This window comes from Euleptes europaea, chromosome 4, assembly GCF_029931775.1.
Source record: "Euleptes europaea isolate rEulEur1 chromosome 4, rEulEur1.hap1, whole genome shotgun sequence".
In the NCBI taxonomy this organism is placed as follows: domain Eukaryota; kingdom Metazoa; phylum Chordata; class Lepidosauria; order Squamata; family Sphaerodactylidae; genus Euleptes; species Euleptes europaea.
The window spans coordinates 79,578,541-79,602,958 of NC_079315.1; the positions used below are offsets into that span (position 1 = coordinate 79,578,541).

General features: G+C 39.9%; 1 protein-coding gene across 1 annotated transcript in view; it reads right to left on the reverse strand.

Moving 5' to 3' along the window:
* Positions 1-4,522: 4,522 nt before the first annotated feature.
* Positions 4,523-24,418, reverse strand: part of SLF1 (SMC5-SMC6 complex localization factor 1) — a 33,992-nt gene continuing 14,096 nt past the window's right edge. Inside the window, exons 7-17 of the mRNA XM_056849245.1 lie at positions 20,750-20,905; positions 18,921-19,087; positions 18,439-18,576; positions 17,347-17,509; positions 16,375-16,522; positions 14,240-14,385; positions 11,470-11,630; positions 10,814-10,947; positions 8,834-8,926; positions 8,044-8,226; positions 4,523-5,028 (exon numbers count right to left, since the gene is read on the reverse strand). Coding sequence (XP_056705223.1) covers positions 4,523-5,028; positions 8,044-8,226; positions 8,834-8,926; positions 10,814-10,947; positions 11,470-11,630; positions 14,240-14,385; positions 16,375-16,522; positions 17,347-17,509; positions 18,439-18,576; positions 18,921-19,087; positions 20,750-20,905 — 1,995 coding nt within the window. The remainder of the gene's footprint in view (positions 5,029-8,043; positions 8,227-8,833; positions 8,927-10,813; positions 10,948-11,469; positions 11,631-14,239; positions 14,386-16,374; positions 16,523-17,346; positions 17,510-18,438; positions 18,577-18,920; positions 19,088-20,749; positions 20,906-24,418) is intronic.

The following is a 24,418-nucleotide window of genomic DNA, read 5'->3' on the forward strand; positions in this document are numbered from 1 at the left end:
CTGAGGAAAAGAGAGGAATGTGTGTGTTTATGCTGAGGAAAAGAGAGGAGTGTGTGTGTGTGTGTGTGAGTACATTTAAGAACGATGATCGAACATCATTTAGGGGAGATTACTATAAAGTATTAACACACTATCTTTTACTCTAACTTTTATCCTTTTATATACGGCAGATTGTACTATGCCAATAAAGGTATTTGAAATTTGAACACACAATCAATTTGAGAAACCTTAATATGAAGAAAAGCTACTTAAAAAACTCTACTCTTGTAATAACATTCCACACTTCAAATCCTGAAAGGAGCAGAATCACTCTTATAGGTGAATTTCTTTCAGAATATTTTTTAATTGGGAGAAAAATCCTTTAAACATCTGCATCATTTATGTTTCCATGCTGTAACCTCCCAAGGCAGAAAAGAGAAGCCTGATACTAAAGAGTTTTCAACCACATCTTCCTGGTATAAGGACAGATTCCCTTTAGATACAGCCCTATTATAACCTTCCTAAGCCCTTTCAACTATGTCATCACTGTCACTTCTGATGGATATAGATATCTGAAGCAGCTGGGTGACTCCACTAAGCTATTTTAAATATCCACACTTTGGGGGTATAAGGAGTCAGTCTTGTTTTTGCCAATAGTTGAAGGCATTTATGAACTGAGAAACAAACCTAGATTTCTAAAACAAGATTTCTAACCTCAGACGCCAAAAAAGGTAAAGGTCCCCTGTGCAAGCACCGGGTCATTCTTGACCCATGGGGTGACGTCACATCCCGACGTTTTCTAGGCAGACTTTGTTTACGGGGTGGTTTGCCAGTGATTCCCCAGTCATCTTCCCTTTACCCCCAGCAAGCTGGGTACTCATTTTACCGACCTCAGAAGGATGGAAGGCTGAGTCGACCTTGAGCTGGCTACCTGAAACCGACTTCCATCGGGATCAAACTCAGGTCGTGAGCAGAGCTTTTTGACTGCAGTACTGCAGCTTAGCACTCTGCGCCACGGAGCTCAGATGCCAAACAGTTCTTTAAAGTTCTGCAATGTGGTTCCAATGCTCCTAAATGAAAAATAAATATTTTAGTTGAAGTCAGATAGCAATACAGCATAGCTCTAGTTTTAAAAATGAAATGAGACTAAATTGGCTTGCATATTGAATACGGAATACTTCTTCTCCTGGGCACCCTAGTTGGTTTATATTTCAGACTGTCCTTTTAGGTAAAATTAAGCTACGGCTTTTATGAATTGAACAACTAAAATTCCTTTGAGTATACACCTTGTACCTCTGCAGTGCAATTGGCCCACTGTCACCAAGAGATACCAGCGAGGCCGTCGTAATTCATCAGCCAGCCAGGTAGAATGGATTTTTGTTGCAGAATAATCTACTAAAATAAGGAATGCGATAGCTGTTACAGAGGCTGTTTGAAGACGTTTGTTAAATGTTATAAATCGAAAAAGACTTTATTTAAAACATTTGTATCCCAACTTTCTGTCCAATTAGGATCCGCAAGTCTTGTTAAAATTCTCATAAGTATAAAAAGTACACAGTAATATGCACGAGTAATGAATTGTCTGCTTTGAGTTCTTTGTGATAGTTATCTACAATATTTGAACATACTTAAAAGTTACTTTTGGTTACATTGCTCATATTAAACTAAAACAGTTTGCAATTATTTCTCTTTACCTGTCAGTCAGTTGAGTCTTGCTTCCCAGAGCAAATTGCTGCACTTAACAGTCCTAAAAAGAAAGGCAATCTGTGCTTACCCCTTATCTTCAGCTATGGACTGCACTGCATGCAGCTAGGTAAATATAAACAATCATTGAGACCTCCACTGTGTGTTGAACAGTGCAATACTGTGGCAGCCTGTATTGTACATATTATCTGTATACCCATTTTGCGTGTATAATCTGCACTGGCTCCAAAAAACACCCATCTTCTAGAATAAAACACCAATTGTTCATAAGGATTATTGTGTGTTCATTTTGCTTCCCTTTCAACTCTTCTGAAACAGATTCTGGGTGCCAACACTGTTTGATGTGCCAATATGATTAAGATTAAAGTTTACCTCTGTGGAACGTCATCTTATGGAAACTTTAGATTTCCTCTCTTTCTTTGAAGGGGTTTGTTCTGTTGGTAAGGAAGAAGTCTGGGTTTTAGGTAGAGTTGACAGAACAGGCTTCAGCTCTCTAAGCATCAGCCTGGATCCAAAAAAGTGCAAGTAAAAACAGTGGGAGGGGCTGGAAGGCCTCAGAGCTGAGAGGGGAGTGGATTGCTCCCCCTTGTTCCTTCTCGGTCCATGACCACAGACCCCTCTGGTCCCTGGTCAGGCTACTCACCTCACTGGCCTGGCCCAGCCTTCCTTATATCCACCCCATCCTAGCCTGCCCTGTACTTGCCCTCCCTGCCACTGGGGGGCTCTCTAGGAGGGTTACAGGTCAGGTGGTTTGCTGTGCTGTTCTCATTTAGCCCACCGCTGCCACTACCGGCTGGCTTCCTGGATGGGGCCGGGCCAGCCTTTCACTCTGCCTTGGCATCTGCTGGGTCTGCCCAGGTTCAATCCCCGGTGTCTCCAGTTAAAGGGACTAGGCAAGTAGGTGATGTGAAAGACCTCTGCCTGAGACCCTGGAGGGCCGCTGCTAGTCTGAGTAGACAATACTGACTTTGATGGACCAAGGGTCTGAGTCAGTATAAGGCAGCTTCATGTGTTCATGTGACTGCGCTTGGTCAGACTGGGGCCTTGCTCTTCCATTCCCAGCATCTGCTGAGAGCATCACCGGCTGGTGTCAGGTCAAGGATTCGAGCACCACCTTGGTTACTGCCGCAACCTGCCCCTTGCTGCCATTTCGTGCCACTGGGAAGTCCGGGGAGCACCATGGGACAACAGATTTAATGCCGTCTATTTTATTTATAGTCCACTTTTCTCAATGAGACTCCATTTGCACAAGATCTTGTACACCTAGTACTGTCCTCCCTATATAGTATAGTACACAGAAATTGAGCGTAGTTTCAGAGGGCAGCCATGTTGTCTGTAGAGAACAGCTAGATTCAAATCCAGTACCAGCAAGGCCAACAAGATTCTCAGGGTATAAGCTTTTGAGAGCCAAAGCTCCCTTCATCAGATACCAATTGAAATTGAGCAGTGGCCACTGTTTCTGCATTGCTAGGTGGCTAACTTAAAACGGTGATTGTTTCTTTCTCTTCAATAGTCCCGATGCTACTTCTTTAGCGAATGATTTGCCTAAATTTGTTGTGAATAATTTTAAGAGTCATTAGCCCCAGGGCTGTTAAACGTTCCTGCCAATCACAAGCCTTGCAAAGCTTCTCAGAATACTACTTTGGCAGCGTTATACATCAAGCATATGGCTACATGACTACCAAAATAAAATAAGGTGTGGGTGTCTTCCATCAGGCATCCTTCGTTGGGAATGCTAGCTGGTTCGGCGCTGGGGTGGAAGTAGCAGGTGAAGGCAGGCTCCAGAGTGAAATCTTGGCTGTTTTGTTCTGGAGAGGTCAAAAGCCAGTGCAGGATATTTATTGATTGACAAAATTGGTTAATCTCCTCTTCCCTTACCTCTTTGTCAGCATGTAATTTGTCATAAAATTCCAAAAAGGAATTGAGGATTTCTTTTGGTTTATTTATTAATTTACCATCTGAATTTCTTAACGCCGTTTCTTCTTTTGAGCTCCTTCAATTTTATTAGCCAATAATTTTGTTGCTTTACCATCCCATTCATAATTAACAAGATGAAACCGGCCTGAGCACCTTCAATGTATTAAATGCCATGAAACCACACCTCGCTGCACAAAAGCTAAACCGGAGATGTAACGGGCCATTTGTGATCAGCCAGCTGCATTGTTTCGCCTGCCTTTAAGTCAAACGATGCTAGTGCCTGAACACCTCATCCACTGTTAGTTTTTCAACCACAAGAAATTGCATATGTTACAGAAAAAGACAAATGGTATACTACAATTTTAAGCACACTATTAAGTTATGGTAAATTTATTTCATGGTTTTTAGTCTAAGAGCTAGATCAGAGTCCAGTAGCACCTTAGAGACCAACAAGATTTTCACGGTGTTCGTGTATGCATAAAGTAGGCACAAAGCCAGTAATACTGGATGCTATTCATGTTTTAGAAACATTTGTGTTTCACAAATCAATTAAAGAAATTGGGGTGAGGCGCTGCCGTAAATGTGCGTGCACAAGGATCTTAGCAATGGCTCTGGGAGGAAGAGGTTACATCACAAACGGTTTTGCATACAAAGCTTACTTTATTTCACCTTGATATTTACATTGCAATAAACATAACCTTAAAGTGACTCTATACAAAAACATAACCTTTAAAGTGTCCCTATACAGAAAACTGCAGGTAGATAACTGCAGGTAGATACTGATCCAAGCCTGTAGACAAGTTCTATGAAGAAGCTACAATGAGTTGGTAAAGGACAACTGCTGGAGTTCAGAGTTTTAAGATACCATCTATAAATATTAGGTGTTGAAGCCTGACAACATTGTAGATTTAGGGAACTGTAGCTATTTTGGAAGTTTGGCTGCCCAATCGAGGCTAGACAGCTGAATTGTCATTGCAATTTGTTGCAGTGTTGCAGCAAAGGCTTCCTTCTGTTCCCCGGGACATTGTTTAAGTTCCTCAATGGTTTTCTGAAGGCAGACTGGAATTTTCTGAAAGGTTTCCAGCTCTCTAAAATAAAGATCTATGAACCAGTGGGCGTAAAAGCTAGTATTAAGCTTGCAATAACTGGCTGCCTCCAGAAATGGATTTGTGGATAACTTTTTTAAAGTAGCAGAAAAAGGTATAAATAAGTTATATACAGAACAAAAGTTTAGCAACATTTTACAAAATAAGATTGCCCAAAATTCTATCTCTTGATTACACAAATTGTTTTTTACTTGTGCATGAAAGTCCTCTACTGTCTCTTCTGGTCTAACACTATGCAAAAGATCTTGCTTTGTCATCACACATTGTAGGTAATCCAGTGGGAATTTTCCTTCAGAATCTATCTGTTCCAACAATATTGGCCCTGCAAGACATGAATGGGGGGGGGGGGGAAACATGGATAAGTTTTGTTATCTGTGTAGATCTGTTTTCAACTTTATAAAAATACAACATACCCATTTTTATCCCACCCTTCCTCCACGAAGCCCAGAGCTGCAAGCATGATTCTCCCTTTCATCATTTTTCTTTTACAACCACCCTGTGAGGAGGTGAGGCTAAGAGAGAGGGGCTAGCTCAAAGACACCCAGTGTGTTTCATGGCTATATCAGGATTAGGACCAGGATCTCTCAGATAGCAGTCTAAAAAAAATCGTACCACTAAACCACACTGGTTCTAAGAAAACCAATCGCCAATTTCAGTAGCGGGAACCTCTGCATATGGCCTGACAAAACTTTTCTTCTTGGCCTGAACAGCCATAATTATCGAGTGGCTTGTGTTTTGGCAGGATGAGATGTTCTGGGGGAAAGCTATTGCAAATCTCATGTGTTTTTTTAAAAAGTTGATGCAACTTTTTCCTTTTAAGTCCACCATGTTTCAGTTAACTTACATTCTCTGACAGTACCCATCAAAGTGTGAAATGTTTATTTTGATGGAAGTGTGATTCACAGAGATCCTGCTGATATATTATTCGATCAACACTGGATATTTTTCATGAAAAGAGGAAACAACCTCTTAGGTACACTTAATCCAAGTGGACTTGTGTTTGGATAACAAACGTCACTTCCCCTGCATTCCAAAAAACAAGGGTGTGGAAGAAAAAATGTGGTATTCTACTAGTTGCTCAGTTACAAATATTTCCAGTATCACAATGAGATACATTTAATCCCAGTTCTTATATTTAGAATGTCAGAGCAGACCTGGAGGATCAGACCAATAGTCAAACTAGTTCAGCATACTGTTTCATGCAGTGGCCAGGCTAATGCTTCTGGAAGGCCTACAAGTAGGGTATCAAAGCCAACGCCTCTCTACAAGTTGTTGCTCCCAACGCTAGAATTCAGAGGTTTATTATTTCTGAATACAGAAGTTCCATTCATTACCCTAGCGAGAGCCACTCATGGATATATCTTTATGAATTTGACTAATTAAGGAATCTGTACATCTAAAGGTTTTGTGAACGGCTGAAAAACCCCCAACACTATATCCAGAACCTTCAGCTTGTGCATGAGGTTCTAACTGCTTGTCTTGTAGGAGGGAAGGACTGGATTGAATCTCTCCTTTTCCCCCTGACAGGTGAACAATACCAACAATCCACAGCAGAGATTCTCCTGTGTAGCAGTGTGGATATAGCCTCATGCAAGAATTATAGATCAGTGTGAGCACACATGAAACTTTAGGGAAAAAATCCAGCAAATCAGATGCTACTGCATTGTGGAGTTACACGACAGCAATGCATTAGTTCCTTTAGCTCATATGAACAGAATGTTTATTCAAGACGAATGTGCAATGTTGATTTCCTTAAATAACATTTTGCCCTTAACTTTATTTAAAAGGGATACAAACAATTTCCCCTGAAATTATCAGCCCATCTTCAGAAGAGGTAAATTTTAAGATCAACAAGATAATAAATATTTATAAGATATAGTGCTGTGTACCCATGCAGCCAACAGCATCCAGATGCGAAAAACGAAATACCTGCAATTTTGAGATGTTAATGTATCTTTTCAAAAACAGAAACAAAAATGGCGGTGTGTCAGGGATAGTATGTGTCACAGGAGAGAAAAAGTACCAAAATATTCTCAAATATGGTGACAAAAAATGAGTAATTCTACACTGAATGTGCAATATAGCTCACGTCATGATGCTTGACACGTCAAACTGCTTGACAGGCCAACGTGTGGCATGTGACAGCAAAGATAAGTCTGCACACACCGCCTTTACAATTGCCGGAAGACCTTGATGAATGAAAGTGCAAGCAGATCTTCTCCCCCAGGACAAGGGGATCATCCACTAGCCATTCTTCACCGACACCCAGGAAAAATGCACATCTGTCAGTGGAATGCCACTTTCTATTGAGGACGTGGGCTCTCCGTAATATTGGCTCTTGCATCACTTAGACCGATTGAAGGGAGGCCAGGTATTGGCTTGGCATGTCAACTGCATGGTGCAGTAGATAAATAAAACACCTGGGAGACAGCATTGAGGCTCAGCACAACATACACAGAGAGAGAAGAGCAAGGAATGTATTGATTGTGAAATGATGTCAGTCAGAGACAAAGAGAGTAGCCTTTAGGGGGCAGGAGAAGACTGCAGATGCACGGAGGTCTTGTGAAGCAAACAAATCCAGAACAATGTGTGTGGCTGAGCAAGTTTAGTTTTAAAAAAACAGCACCTGCCTAGATACACATTTCTTTTAATGGCTGTATACATTATACACAGAATTGAAAATCCAGAAACAAGACAAAATTCAAAATTAAAACAGACACATACTGCAGAAGTAGGGAGATGATAAGCTATACAAACCCTACAGATATATCTATCTATCTGTAATAAAGCAGTGTACATGCAAACTTTAAAAGATTAGTGCCTACTCCATAAGTGGTAATATTTAGGCCTAAACAGAACATTATGATTTAAGGATTTAAAAAACAACAACCAAACTATTTCTAACCCTTCTTCCCTTCCATTATCAAACTAGTCTTTCTAGAGGAAGATTTTTATCAGTAAAATGGTTGTGTTTCCAGAAATATAAGCCAAACTGCATTTAACCATACGCAGCATGAAGCAATTAGCTAAAAATATCTTCAGTTAACTTTGTATTTTTACAACAAACTTTAAGTGATTAACCATCATTTTCACAACCAGACATTCCCAATACATTTGAATAGGAACTCTGAAATTGAGCAAATGTGAAAAAGCAGATGAAGTTATGGCTTACTAAAATAATTTAACTGAGAAGAATATAAAATAGAGCAAGGAGAAGCATCAACAGTTATGAAACCTCTAGCTTTCAGAATGACATCCAAAACAACCTCACTTTAAGACTCAGCAGTTTTTTTGGACTCAAAAAATTTTCTAAGCTGATTTAACGTAGTGTACTCACCCCCACACTGAAGCAGTAGCTTGGCGATTTCTACATGTCCATTTAACAGTGCATCGTGCAAGGGAGTCGTCCCATTCACTTCACTGAGAAGGTCTACCTCTGGACAATGTTGCAAAATTTCACGGACACACACTGTGCTACCATGGTTACAGGCTTCGTGCAAAGGCGTCCAGCCAGCATAGTCTGAATTATAAATCAAGGGAAGTTCCCAAAACAGGAAAATTAATAACAGGTTGTTTATCTTATTAAAATTCAGTTTCCTTAAAGACAAAACACTCTCTGCCTAGTACTGTGAAAAATACTGGAAATACGAAATACGAAATTTGGTATTTTATTTTAAAAATTAAATTAGCCAAGAAATATGCTGGGGGGGGGATCTGCTTCAGTTCCACTCTCAAGATACTGCTTTCTTTCAACAAGCAGAATATTGTTCTTTTTTTGGGGGGGGGGAGAAAAAAATCAGGAATTTGCATACAAAATCTCACATTGACACAAAGACTGTTATATGAAAATCTACTCCGGGATGTAAAGCTGAAAACATTCATGATTCTTTTATCCCCAGATCTATTCTAAAAAATCCAGAAACAAGTAATTAAAAAAAAACCCCAACTCTGTGTTATTAGAAAACTCACACACATAATTAAATGACTGGTTCAATAAGCTTTTGTTACAAGCTGCCCATAAAAATCTTTTCTTGTTTTCGTCTTATGGGATTGTGACTTAAAGCACTGAAAATAACTTTGGAACACAGCAGTTATTTGGTTCCGCAAAGAAAATAAAAATGACTTACCTTTAACGTTAATATCTATTTCTGGTAGAGAGAGAAGATGAATCAATCTTTTCACGTTGTTCCTTCTGCAAGCAATATGGAGGACTGTCTCTCCTACCATATAAAAATAATAGATCATACCAAACTAGGCAAAATGGGAACTGAAGAAAATAATCAAAGTTCATGGAAATTAGGAAATCTGGCTACATGCCAAAGCATTCAGCAACGAAGATTTTCCTTCGTCCTGTTTAAACATATTTTTAAGAAAATTCAAAGCGCTCACAGCGCTTCTGTTCCATCAGAGTTCCAGCAATGAAGCTATACTGCTAAAGGGTTAACACAGGAATTATCCCCCCCAGCTGTAAAGCTTCAGTCACATTATAAAAGCACCAAATGATCACAGAACACCAAAAATGCTTGGTTTTGAAGCAATAAAACTTTAGAGTGCAGTTGCCCTCCCTTAAATTTATTCATGAACCTACATTAAGTGTATGGTTCTTTTTACACAGCATTTGCAGCTTAATTCAAATGAATGTTTCTGGTTAAGCACGAGTGCCTCTACACACTCAAGTATAATTCAGAACTTCAAATCCGTTAACAGATGGTTTGCTGTTTCTCAATAGGCTGTCTGGCTTGCCTACAGTACAAGGAGAGGGGAGAGAGGAGGGGGGAAATAAAGAGGAGAGAGATTAAAAAGAATGAAGCAATCTTAAAAAAGAGGGAACACACAGTCCCATTTAAACCTAGAAAAAGGGCAATCCCTCCCCCCAATTGAATGGTAGTTTACAGGAATTAGCCCAATTAATTGTCAACTGTCTATAAAAACACCAAGCACTTATGAAAAAAAATGCAAACCGAGCAGAACGGTGAACTAGTATTTTGGACTTTTCCCCACCTCACCTTTTGCACGATGGGGCTAGATTGGTGCATATTTGTGACTTATGGGTAGAAATGGCATAGACAAGAAACTAGACAGGCCGACATCCAAAATTAAGTGAAAATAGCTGAATGTTCCCCACCCGCAAGCCAGTTCTGCTTGTGCTATATTTATACTCAATAGAATATTCTTATAGCATAATTATTTGGTTGTCTACTACTTGGGACACACTTTAAAACAGAATTTATACCCACTTTGTATTACCTTTAGCAGCACATCAGTGAGGGGACAATGAAGCTAACTTCAACACTGCATTCCCAGAAACGATCACAGTTTAGCATTAGATGGGAAGAAAGTTACTGGTAAATCGTGAACAAATTGAGGGTTCTTTTCACTTATTGCACTGGGCATTGTTTAGAATATAATTCTTAGCATTATGCCCATTTTACCACTATTCACCCATGAGTGTTGTAACAACTGCTATAATGTGAATCGAAACAAGACCTATATAAGGCAGTTCAAGCGAGAAATACAGGTCAGGTATGGGCATGAATAAGGACAATTTATTACACTGGTAATTTAAATAGAGACTGAGTGAATTACTACAACACTCTTTTAACCTTTAGTGTTTAGATTCCAACATAGTTAGGACTAAAACCAAATAAATTTCATAGCCTGGGCTCAATGCCTAGAAGAAAACAGTCCATATGCTTAATAAGGCTATGTAACACAGCATACACTTCAGTCTTTGTTCACAAAACATCTAGGGCTAAAAGAGAGGAAGACTGAATTAGACTTTCAAATCAGAAGGCTGCTAAACACAGGTTGAGGTTGATTAACAAAGTAAGGCAGGCAAGACTGGAATGTGCTCATACAAGATGCATCCCTGCATTTACAAGTTTGGGTATGAAGGGTCCCAAAGGGGGAGGGGAAAATCTGCTTTTCCTACCACGTAAGATGATAGCTCTTCCTTCAAAAATATAACAGGTAATAGCATGGGACACAGGGAAGCTATGCTTGATCTGTACTGTTACAAGATACAATTCGGCTTTCACCCAGGGCCAAACATGAAACTATGTAAAGTGCTTCATGTGTTTACTGTAAATGTACGGTATATACCATACCTTTTAAATTAACCTTTAAAACGTTTATCTGTTTCGCAGAAGGATGACAATTTTCTTTCCTATGTGACATCTCAACTTTGGCTTGGTTTCTCACTTTATTTGGAACATGAAGACAATTAACAGCGGTTTGCATGCTAAAATGGAAGAAGCAATGACAAAAACACATTAACACATTAAACTTAATTTACATTTTAAAGACGACAGTAGTTTTGTGACTATATTTGTTACCATAACATGCAAACAGGTACATCAATATGCTTTCAGAGTTGGAGAGATTTTGAAATTCAAGTCTTCTGTGCAGTTTTCAAAACCTTCACTATGGTATATACTTGTAATAAACTCAGCAATCATTCAATATACAGGGCTTAAACTGTTTTTTAAAAAAGTAATTCTCTGAATAGATTCATTTCTCTTGGGAAGCAATTTACATTAATAGTGGAAAAGTATGTGCAGCCTACATACATATAGAGCGAGAGGGAGAAAAGGGGGGGGAAAACACCCTATCCAGATGTGTTATAGGATTAAAACAGAGCTTTCTGCCAGCCACAGTAATTTGCAGACAACAACACAGGTCACATAAAGTTCAAGAAATGTGTCAGGTCAGAAGCTGTCCCCCACAGCAGAATAAAACCGGTGATGTTATAGGTATTACTTACGGTACATCAGGCAGCGCTTTGGCTTGGTTCTGCTTATCACCATTTAGCATCAGTAATGCCCTTTGAGACTCAGGGCAAGGCCGCTGCCCTATTTTCTTTGCTCTCTGCATCCTCCCTGCCTCGCGCATTCCTGCTTGTAAAGCAGGTAGATAGGAACAAACCTGTTGCAAGAACAACACTTGAGTCTGGCTACACTTAAAACACAACATTGGCAGATGTTTGGTAATTAGAACTGCTACCAGGCTCCTCTAGATTTGTCTTGCATTATAACTATGTAGTTGATTACCAAACCCAGGCCTTAAAAGAGCAACAGAAGAGAGGTCAGAGGAGACAAGAAGGCACAGAAAGTTTATACGCTTCTGAAGTAACAAGGCAGTACTGTAGTCAACCAGACAATAGACAAGCATATCCGGAAGTGGTTATTTTTATAAAATTGTAAAAGGACAAATGTGATAAAGAAGACTTAGGCTAAGTGCAGAATCACACGAAACCACGATTTAAGGTCATCCTATGGTTAAGCACGACTGTTTGAATGTGGGCTATGTTATGGTTTGTCAGATCAGGATCTGAAACAATGGTTTGAAACTGGTTGGTTAACCACACTTAGTAGTCTTAGTTGTGGTTTTGTGTGACACATGAATGCAGGCAGCTTAGCTTAGTCCCAGCTTGTTCCCTGGAACTGCACTCCCCAGCTACTGGGCAAAGTCAGCATTTGCAGAGGGCAAGCCAGGACTTTAGTGGTCACCTGAAAGCTGAATCCTGTTTTCACAAATGAATCATCATTAAAACAAACTATGGTTTCATGTTACATGTGAACCAAAGCTTAGTTCCCATTCTGCTTAGCACTCCAAACGGAATGGGAACTAAGGCTTCTATTGGCCTTCCCCATTTCTACACAGTGGCTTCACAACTGTCCTGTGTTTTAAGTGAAAACTGAAATGAAGTATTTCAATATTTTAATATTTCCTCACATAAAGACAGGCCAGAGGGAATGGAAGTAAATATCAACCAACTTATTTTTTGCAGGAGAGATGTCATTAGCAATAAGGGTTTTGTAGGGTGCCAGGGGTGGGTCAAGATTCCCTATTCCTGCTCTCACAGATGAACTGATCACGTGTTAGGCTATGAGGAAGGAACATAAAGGCTCCCACTCTACATCCTGTGGATCATTGCTGTTGAGGAGCCAAGAGGGCTGAGCTTTCAGTATGATGTCATAAATGGCTTCTGCAGGGAACTCTTTCGTCCTCACTTACTTCAGTCAGTCTAAAGTACTCTGGGGAGGGAAAGAAAGGAAACCACTTGGCACATCTACTAACTGTGGAATATACTGAACTCAGTTTCACAGTCCAGCATGCCTGCAGAAGATTGGAAAGGAGGAGATGGAGCATGCTGCTGAACAACAGTGTTATTGTAAATAGAACTAAATGTCGACAAAGGCAAGTGAATAGTTGGTTTATAACACAAGACTGAGGGCTAGGAAGCACTGCTTGGTGTTGGGCAGTATTCTCCATTACTATGTATGGGTGAGAAAGCTAGACAATGAAGAAAACTGACAGGAAGAAAGTAGATCCCTTTGAAATGTGGTGTTGGAAGAGTGTGTTACGGATACAGCGAACCACCAATAACAACAACAACAACAATAATAAGTGGGTTCTAGATCAAATCAAGCCTTAACTCTCCCTAGAAGCTAAAATGACTAAACTGAGGCCATCGTTCTTTGGTCGCATTATAAGAAGATAAGTCACAGGAAACGACAAGAATGCTAAGAAAAGTTGAAGGTAGCAGAAAAAGAGGACAACCCAACATGAGATGGATTGGCTCAATCAAGGAAGCCACAGCCCTCAGTTTGCAAGACCTGTCCAAGAGGGTGTTAACAATAGGACATTTTGAAGGTCATTAATTCATAGGGTCGTCTTAAATCAGAAGCAACTTGACTGCACTTAACACATACACAGGAAACAAGATGGCCAAGTTGGGGAAGAAGAAGGTTGGACTTGCAATGGAACTGGGGTCAGGAAGAATATAGAATGGATATCACATATATATTAGAAATAACCAGTCAAATCTTTTGCTGCACACTTTAGTGTAAAATATGGATCCCTAGGTATAATCAGGTTTTTAAAAGGGTTTCCCTCCCACAACAATCTTTCAGAAATTACAGCTCCTCATCTCCAGTACACTGTTCTAACATACATACATGCCAGGAGGTTGTGGTGAAGTCCTAGAACTCTGGTTCTCAGTATATGGGCATTAAATGGAAGCAAAAATACCCAATGTAAACAGAAAGAATATGGCAGGTTTTGACATACTGAGAGAGAACAGAATTATTAGTTAAGTATCCTAGAGTCTAGGCACAGATTCACTCAAGTGTGAAGTAGGAAAAGTTGGAAAAATTAGGGACACTCCCCCCAAATCAGTTATTTACCTGCTAAATAATCACTATCTTGCCATGTGTCGTGAAGCATTTGGTCATTCCAAAGCTACCTTCATGCTACATTTTATGATCATATTTCCATGATACAGGCAAACACCTCAAAAGTTCTTTCAAAAACAAGCCTCTATAGTAAGCAGTTTACTAAGAAGGGGGAAATGCACCCAGTATCTAAATGACCTCAAATGCATAGCACTGTAAACCCCATTTTAATGCAATTAAATACACTGAGTACAACATTGAAAGAATGTCTACCGTCCAAATGCACATGACCCTGAGCCGGGGCGCGGGGAAGGGAATTAGAGAATTACTCCTCTCTAGGATACAAGCAATACTTACTATTTTTTTGAGAGAGAGGGGTTCATCAGACATAGTATCGTTGCTCTGGAAAGATACATTTTTAAAGACTGCTTCTGCAACAAACATTTGAAGCCACAGAGATGGAATGGAAGAAATGAACATTTTTAATTCCGCTGTTGAAAAATCTGAAGATGGGGGACATTTAAAAAAAAAGCATACCCTTAGCAACATAACAAAGAAAAAAAATTAACTTATTCATATCCCTGTCAGCCCTTTTATTCCCAATACTAAATTATTAGAATTGCTAAACCTGTCAAGTTAAAGAAAATATTGCATAATATTGCAAGCTCTTTGACACCGACCATGAAGTTTTCTACAGTGAAGAGCTTACATCATAAAGAAAATTCCACATCAAGATGAATCTGTGTAAAGCCATGTTCACATAATTCTAAAAATACAAAACCAGGAAAGTTACAACATAAAAAAACGGGGAAAACAAGCCTATGTCTTGCAACCAATGATTTGTGAACAGAGAAAAGCTTGTGGAAGAGCTTTTTTCCTTCCCCCTGCAGTCCACTGAAATTTTGCTTGGGGGAGGGTGTCAGAAGACCCTAATGAAGAAAATGGAGGACAAAGTGGGAGTCTACAGCTGAGAAACAGTAAAAATCACCACCCACCCTTCCACTAATAGGAAAGCACTTATGTCAGAAAATGACAGTGGGTTGAAGCCTACATTACGAGAGAAAATTGACTGACAATGAGATCATACTCAGATTTTACATTTTAGCCATACAAATTCAATATTAACACAGACCATTAGGGCTATCCACATTATTTGTTAAGAGTGTAACCCACATTTCCATTAAAACAGAACAAAAATCTTATATCACTACAAAACAGGAGAAAAAAGGCCTGGCACTTCCCTCAGGTGCTGGCAACTGACATTATGAAATTATTGCAGTAAGGATGACCAATTGGGGGGCTATCCTTGGGTCCTCCCCCTGCGGTGGCAGTCAGTGCCCTCTCTGCCAGCAGCATGAATGGCTCTCTCCGTGTCTATAAAATCTATATAATTTGCTGGAACAAAATATCCTTAATTCAATGCTGTTGATGCCGCCGATAAGCTGTGCACAAGCTATCCCATCTTCCCAGTTGTATAGCCAATAGCAAAAGATGACTGTAGTCATCCTTCTGTGTTCTAGCTCAGTTTACATGTAGGAAGACAGTAATTATACAGATATTGGGAAGACCCAGAGCCTTTGTCTCCCCCCTACCCCCCCTTATTACTTTGGTCCCCACAGGCCTTGTGCTGGCTATTTTTACTCTCAGAGTTGGACAAGGGAATGTGTCTAAGAGAACTCCCCCCCCTTTCCATAAGCTCTCCTATGAATCAAACAGGCTGCTGGAGGGGAGGCTTACTATTGTGACAGCACTGCTATGAAGCAGTACATGCATTTGAGAAATAAGTCAGTTCAACCTTTGTAATGCCAAGCTGGGTGAGGAAATGAAGGAGCACTACAGAACACACTTAGCTAGAGCAGATGCACTCTTGTTAGATACGTGCTATCTAATGCGACACCACAGCATGTCTTTGGCTAAAACAAGAGTAGGCCCAAACATGGCCAACATCTTCAAAAGACCTAGCTAAAAGAAGCCATTTTTAAGTTTACATGACTTGTGCACAATACTTTGTTAGGCAGGCTGAAAGGTTGTCTAGAGAACAGTGTTCTGCAGCATATGCCTAGATCAGAAAGCTCTGTTAACCAAACCTCTGAGTATTACCAGAGTGCTATTTAAACCACTCTCTCCCAATGTCAAAATTTTATACAAATTACCTATGGTCTAAAGTATTATTTCACTACATTCAAGAAGTGGCAGACTAATGGAAGCCCCCCACAACGGTTAGAAGAGGGAATTCCCTTGAACTGGGAGGAAAATTACTCCAGTTAAGCCCATTAAGTTAGTTACTCCAGACTAAGCCCATTTATTTCAGTGGGCTTAGACTGGAGTCACTGCAAAGGATTGCACTGAAAGAGGCAAGAAAAGAGGAAGGCTCTGTTTCACATATGAATTTGAATATCAGCCAGATATTTTACTATAGGCCTCTAGGATGCATACACAAACCTTATCATGATGAACTGTGCACATATATGGCAAAACATAACAGAACTTACCATCACATGAAATGGCAACATAAGATGCAAGGTCATTAGCTACTGAATGTAGCACATTTCTATCCATTATGAATCCGGAAATAATCCAATATTCCACCACAGCTCCCAAAATTCCACTCAATAGTTCAGCTACCTCATGCTTGAAGGTCTAGAAAAGAAGGGAACTTTGAACAGGTCTATAATATTAAACCCCTTCTTAATAGTTAGGAGATACTATGGTCCTCACAGTTCTAATGAAGCAAAATAAATGAGTTGAAGCAATCCAATGTCATGTCAGTGAACATACTCAAGGAAGGTCTCTGCCTACTTTTGTGGGCGGGGCATATGGGGGGACTGCAGAAATCTCTTTTTAAAGAACAAATCGCATCCCAGTGTGCATAATTCCTTCGCATTTCTGTGTATATGCACATTAATATTCCCAAAGGTCACTTGCAGACAAAGAATAGTGAATGAACAGCGAACAAAATTCCATCATATTGCATATTTCTACACATTCCCTGTGGTTACTTGGAGACCATAATTATTGCATGAGTAAAGTACAAAATTATGATCAGATTATGCTGAAGTATGCACATTCTTTGATGTGTCTGGAGATTATAAATATCGGAAGCAAAAAGTAGAGAGCACAGTGGAGATATGCACATTCCCCGAAGTCTGCTGAAGAGCATGTATATTGACCAAGAAATGTACAATTCCCTCTTCATGGACATTTTTAACCGTGCATTCTCCATGAGCAGAGGTGAATATGCACAATGGACAGTTATTTCATATATTAACTGTTGAACTCACATTGCTCTCTCACCATATGCAAATGTTTATTTCAGTTCATACCCTACTGTGGAACAAAAGCAAACATTTTTGTGTTAAAAGATATATAACTTTAGAATTTTAATAATAAAGTTCTTCTGAAAAAAGAAAGTAAAATATAAATAAACTATTTTACTATCTTTACTCTATACAGAAGTCACTTACATCATTTGTCTTGTACTTTATTTTATAGGAATTTATGATCCAGTCTACAAGACTATGTATCTGTTTGGTGAAAAGCACTGATTCATTCCCCAGCCAGAAGGTTTTCAGAAGAACTGTTGGTGGCATTACTTGCAAATGTAGTGGATCGACCCCTTCACACAAACTGCAAAAGAAAAATAAGTCTTAGATATTTATTCCTATTTGGTTATAATAAATATAAACGCACAACATGACTTCTGTCAAAATGTGTAAAGTTTAACAGATTTTAAAACACAGAGAAGCCCTATTATCTGTTTGGTAACAGATTAATAAAGGCCATGATCTAGACAACAATTCAGTCAAAATGAAGCACATTTCAACGCCATGAATTTGGAAATCATCTTGCTATATGACATGGGGAAATGAGGTGGCTTCAATTTTTAAAAAGCCTCATACATGTGGAATTAGCCAGTTATATTATTTTGTAATGTTATTTTAAAATCCTAAGATTTTTGCACTTAAAAATATTAAATACATGCATACAGTGAATGAAATTACAAACTTCAGCCCTCTCCCTACTCCAGTGTAGTTTCTATATGCAGAGCTACAACAAAAAGCAATATTACATGCATAAAATGCTTCGCCTTAATTTCTGCTATAGACTGAAAAAGCAAAGCACTGCAAAGTCAAAACACTCAACACACTTATAAAAAAACCAAACACCTATTCTAATGTGTGAAAGTAGAAATTTAAAAACAATTTAGGCATCTTCCCATTAATCTGAAGCTGGATTTTTTTCTGAAAAAGAAACTATAATACAAGCTCCAGCACGAAAAAGAGTCGGAGTGGAAAATGAATAGTATACACTCTTCTCACACTCGCAAGTAAACCACTAGGTAAGAAGCAGTCTACTTCTAAAATATGTAAAGTAATACTAACAGTGCATTCCTAAGGAGAATTACTCCAGTCTAAGCTCATTCATTTCAATGGGATTAGACTGGAGTAACTCTTTTTAGGGATGCACTGTAAATGGGTAGCAGTTGGCTACAGAACACCAAAATATGTTAGAAAGGGAAATGCAAAATGGGGGGAGTTTATTTAACTAAAACACACCTCCTTGTTAATGCCAGCACTTCAGCTTGGAACAGGTTCAGGATAAACGTTAGCAATTTTTTGTGAAACGTTCTGTCTTCATTTATGGCTTCAGAATCAAGTACTAAATGACAAATATTACTGCAGTACAGGCAAGACCTAAGGGAGGAAAAACAGCACATACATCCCAAAAGGTTTGCATTATCATTTGATAGATCAGGGTATTCTCCCCCCCCCCACCCCACCATTAATACAAATCTGCTGCTTTGTCGGTTCTCAGCACAAACATTTGCTTTTTTTGCTTTTAATGTCCATCCCTAGCTTGTACTTACTTCTCCCAATCTGGCTTAATAGCTGAGCCTCTGCATATGTGCTCTGGAAAACAGAGCTGGAATCCTGACTGGTCAAATAGCATCAAACTTTATTACATAAAGTTGTCAATAAGACAGAGGCCTGCTTCATACAAAACTCCAAGCTTCTTCATTGAACCACAGTGGTCTTACCTCACGAGCATCTCCACCAGAGCCCATGTTCCCTTCATGCAATAAGGACACTGAAGAACATCCAGGTAGTATTTTAACATGGAAGGTGATTTCCAAGGAGGATCATGTTGAAGCACAGTGTACATGAAGTGAAAAAACTGAACAGATAGGGTAGGGTCTGCATTTCCCTGTTGATGAAGACAAACCAACACTCACTTGACACACTACTCCAAACTGACATCTATTGCTGAAATTATGATAGCTCTTCTAAACAGGTTAGAAGCGATGCGTTCTACTATCGTATTTTACTGGATTTGCCATTTTTGGCTTTTATTTAAAAAACAACTACTACATCAAAAAAACTCCAAACCATATTTACCCAAAAGACAACCCTGAATGTAACACGACCCCCCAAAAGTATATACATAAACAGCTTTTTATTACTGTATATATTTGCAATTTGTATGAGAATGTAAGATGACTCCACCTCTTTTCCTTTACACCATACTTGAAAAAAGGCTAGATCTTCGTAAATGCAGTAAAAATAATTTTAGAATTATACGTGCTGGGAAAAAGCCAGCAGATAGGAGGGAGGACTACAAATCTATTGCCTGATCCACCTGCTGCCCCTTTCACTCCACCTTTTCCACACTACAGTCACCCTCACAGCATGAAAATGCCTGTCTGCCCTCACCTGGCATATAACAACATATATGTTAAAGATGGCACAGATGGAAAATGATTTGGAGAGGAATGGTGATTCTCTTGCCGGTTTTGAAGGCAGGGATCAGATCTCGATCTGAGCATACCCACAACACTTATTCTGCATTACAGATCACAACCAGCGAATATGTATTTTGGACTGGGGCTTTCAGGTCTCAGAAAGGCTTCGACAGCTGTGGCGAGAGCATAAGATTAAGTCAACAAACTCCTCCCTTGGCCCTTTGGCCTTTAGTGACAACGGCTGTGGCGGCGTGATCACTCAAGAGAAGCGGGGCGGGGGAGAGCATTCCACCAACTGAAAGCATCCTCTTTGTTACCATGCTATGGAAGAGACTGAGCCACGGCCAAACTGTTAGACATTCTACTAGTAGGAGGGGTGATGCTTATAGCAACATCAGTGTGCACAGTGTTATAAACAATTAAATAAAGCTGTTCCCTACTAAATGTGTATATACTTGAACTAGACAGACAAAAGATGAGTCTGGAGAAAAAATGGGAACAAGGGAAAGAAAACAGAAAACACAGTTAAAATGTAAGAGCACAAACTGCCCTATTTATCAATCTCTAAACTATTAAAAAGGTAAAGGTCCCCTGTGCAAGCACCGGGTCATTCTTGACCCATGGGGTGATGTCACATCCCGACATTTTCTAGGCAGACTTTGTTTTATGGGGTGGTTTGCCATTGCCTTCCCCAGTCATCTTCCCTTTACCCCCAGCAAGCTGGATACTCATTTCACCGACCTCGGAAGGATGGAAGGCTGAGTCAACCTTGAGCCGGCTACCTGAAACCAACTTCCGTCGGGATCGAACTCAGGTCGTGAGCAGAGCTTTGGAATGCATTACTGCAACTTACCACTCTGCGCCACGGGACTCCTACTCTCTAAACTATTACATTATGCTATTTTTGTGTTAAAGGCATTCCATGTGTATTATCCCAGAAATCCTTCCCAAAAACCTTGCTAAGTTTGTCAGTATCATTCCGATACTAAAAATGAAGCTGAGAGACAGTGACTAGGGCTAAGGCCACCTAACATGTTAGTGACTGAGGTGAGATAGACTGACACCCTCACAGTTCACGCCCTTAGCCATTGCCCTGGCCCCAATTCCCATAAGCTTTTATTTCTCACCTGCAATATATGTTCTAGAAGAGAGTGAAGAAATTTAACAGGAGGAACGAGATCTTTCCCACAGCGGAATTCTGTGACTGCTATTGGAAACAAGTGGTTGTCTAATAATTCTTCGAGTACATTATTGATTCTTCTCAAAGAACAAATATTTTTCACCTATGAAATGAAGGATTTCCATAGCATTGTTACTAGATTAACATCCAAAAGGAAAATGCAACAGAAATATATACTCGCTTGTGATCAAACTACCTGCTTTGAAACTGTGAACATGTCAATATGGTCTGAACATGCTGCTTGGATTTCCGCTAGTTGAACAGGATTTGCTAGATTCCCCCTCAACCAAATGCAACTCCTTACATTCCTTGAGAACAGCTCCTGAAGAATGGCAGGAGATGCACTACAGGGGTCTATATTTGGAATTGACAAAAATTGCCCTAGCTCAAATAAATGTAGAATCCTTCTGCTCATAGAAGAGGGATTTGGGGTGTAATTCATTTTCATTGAAGTTACAAATCTAACAATAATGAGTCCAAAACATCTGCCTCCTATTTCTAGAGGAAAAAATTAGGTTACCAGGTAGAAAGTTAAAGTTAAATGCCAGGAACTCAAAGGTAGCATTCTCAGAATTGCTACTGGTTCCACACACAGGGCCAGCTAGACAGGCACAGATCAGGGGTCTCAATGTGTGGATGAGAAAGTGGTGCCGGAAGGAAGGGTTTAGATTTGTTAGGCAGTGGGGAACTTTCTGGGACAAGCCAAACCTGGACAAAAGTGACAGGTTTCACTTGAACCAAAAGGGAACCAGGCTGCTGGCAATTAATATCAAAAAGGTGGCAGAAGCTGGAGAACCTCCGGTTTGGGACAAGTCAGTCCAAAGAGATAACTGCACAAACACTCAGGGTAATATTAATAGGAGCATAACAGAAGTTGGGAGTGAGGGTATGATGGCTTCTTTTGGGGAATCAGATAAATCAGAAAACATCAGGGGAATTAACTCTCCACCAGAAGCGACATGGGTGGAAAAACCAAGCCCTAGAGTTACATAAAAGTGGGGTGTACTATCGCCTACCTGATCAAACCCTTGAGGCTGATATTGAGATGGAGAAGGAAATAAGGGTGGTGACTAGAGCAGATAATTTTATGATACTGGGAGACCAACTACCCTCACATTGGCTGGGTAAATATGTGCTTGAGTCATGCTGGAGAAATGAGATTCCCAGACATCATAAATGAAAAGTTGGTCACAGAGCCAACCAGAGGGTTAGTGATCTTGGACATGGTTCTGAGTGGGGCTCAAGACCTGTAAATGATCTGGAACTAGAGATGTAGAGGTAGTGGCACCAATTGGGAACAGTGACCACAGTGCTATTAAGTTCAGCATTCACATCAATGGAAAGTTACCCCTAAAGTCCAAAACTGTAACATTTTATTTCAAAACATTTGAGGGAAAACCAGCATGGCTTCTGCAAAGGGAAGTCCTGCCTCACCAACCTTTTGGAGATCCTGGAGAAAGCGAACAAGTATGTAGACCTGGCAGACATTATATACTTGGACTTTCAAAAGGCTTTTCACAAGATATCTCACCAAAGACTCCTGGGTAAATTTAGCAGTCATGGGATAAGAGGATGGGTTCTCTTACAGATTAAAAATTGGTTAAAAATTGGTTAAAAACAGGAAGCGAAGAATAGGAATAAATGGACAGTTCTCACAATGGAGGGAAGTAAATGGTGGGGTCCCACAAAGATCAGTATTGGGGACGGAACTATGTAATTTGTTCATAAATGATCTGGAACTAGGTGCAGTGCCTAAGTTTACAGATGACACAAAATTATTCAGGATGATGAAAAATAAGGATGATTGTGAAGGGCTCCAGGAGGACCTCCAAAAATTGGGTGAGTGGGCAACAAGATGGCAAATGATGTTCAATGTTGGTAAGTGTAAGGTGATGCACATTGGGACAAAAACTCCCCAAGTATAGGCTAATGAGGTCAGAACTTGCTGAGACTGAAAGGGAAAAAAGATCTAAGGGTCACAATAGATAGCTCAATGAAAGTGTCAATCTAGTGTGCTGTAGAGGTGAAAAAGCTATGTTAGAGATTATTTGGAAAGGGACTGAAAATAAAATAGCCAATATAATAATGTCCTTACATAGATCTACGGTACTGTCTCTTTTGGAATACTGTGTTCAGTTCTGGTCACCACATCTCAAAAAAGACACTGCAGAGCTGAAAAAAGTACAGAAGAGGGCAGCCAAGATGTTTAGGGGGCTGGAGCTCCTTTCCTATAAGGAAAAGCTGAAGAGTCTTGGACTTTCCAGTTTAGAAAGAAGACAAAGAGGGAACATGACAGAGGTTTATAAAATTATGCATGGGGTGGAGAGAGTTGACAAAGAGAGATTTTTCTCCCTCTCTCAAAATACTAAAACTCAAGGGCATCAAATGAAACTGATGGGCAGTAGATTCAGAACAAAAGGAAATACTTCTTTACACAGCGAGTAATTGAAATGTGGAATTCGCTGCCAGAGGATGTAGTGACTGATCTGGAGAACTGGGTTTGATTCCCTACTCCTCCACAGGACCGGCAGAGGCTAATCTGGTGACCTGGATTTGTTTCCCTACTCCTACACATGAAGCCAGCTGTGTGACCTTGGGCTAGTTACAGCTCTCTCAGCCCCACCTACCTCACAGGGTGTCTGTTGTGGGGAGGGGAAGGGAAGGTGATTGTAAGCCGGTTTGATTCTTCCTTAAGTGGTAATGAAAGTCAGTGTATAAATACCAACTCTTCTTCTTGATGGCCAGTCATAGACAGCTTTGAAAGGGAATTAGATTCACAGATGATAGGTCTATTAGTGGCTATCAGTAGCCATGGTGATTAAAGGAAAAATCCACATTCGGAGACCGTAAACCTCTGAATACCAGTGCCAGGAAGCAACATCAGGGGACAGCCTTGGCCTCTGTAACTTGTTGGACCTCCAGAGGAAATAGTTGGCTGTTGTGTGACAGGATGCTGGACTAGATGGACCACTGGTCTGATCCAGCAGGACTTTTCTTATGTTCTAGTTGTCTATTTGGAAGCAGCCCTACTCCTTTACCACTGATACCAGTAATCTCTTCTTGGCTTTTTTGGTAATAGCCCTGGCCTTGTAACAGCCCCCTCCCTCCAAGGTTCAGAATTTATCAGCCTTGACAGCGTTTAGCAAGGCACACACCGTGGTTTTATTTAAGAAGACTTTTTGTTAGAAAACTGGGCAGTTGAAGTATTTCTTTTCATTTATGTGCGACGATTTTCACTTACAGTGGTTTTGAAGTTTCATCTGTTGTTTTATTATTGACATTGGGTGATTCTTTCTAACCCACCTTGGGATCTTTCCGGAGGGATACAAATATTTCAATAAATAAAGCTTCTACCCTAAACAGCCTGCTTCCTATCACTTAGCGTTAAATAACATCCACCCATACTTGTAATGTAATAGACAACAGTTAGAAATATAACAATGTTCATAATTAAATACGATACCTTTAAAAAGCGCACTGAAGTCCAGCAGAACATGTAATTTTAAATTTTAATTCTCTTAAATGGATTGTATGCATGTAGTACTGGACCGTTATCTCAGAGAATACCGTATTTCCCCCCCCCCATAAGACGCACTTTTTTCCTCCTCAAAAGTGA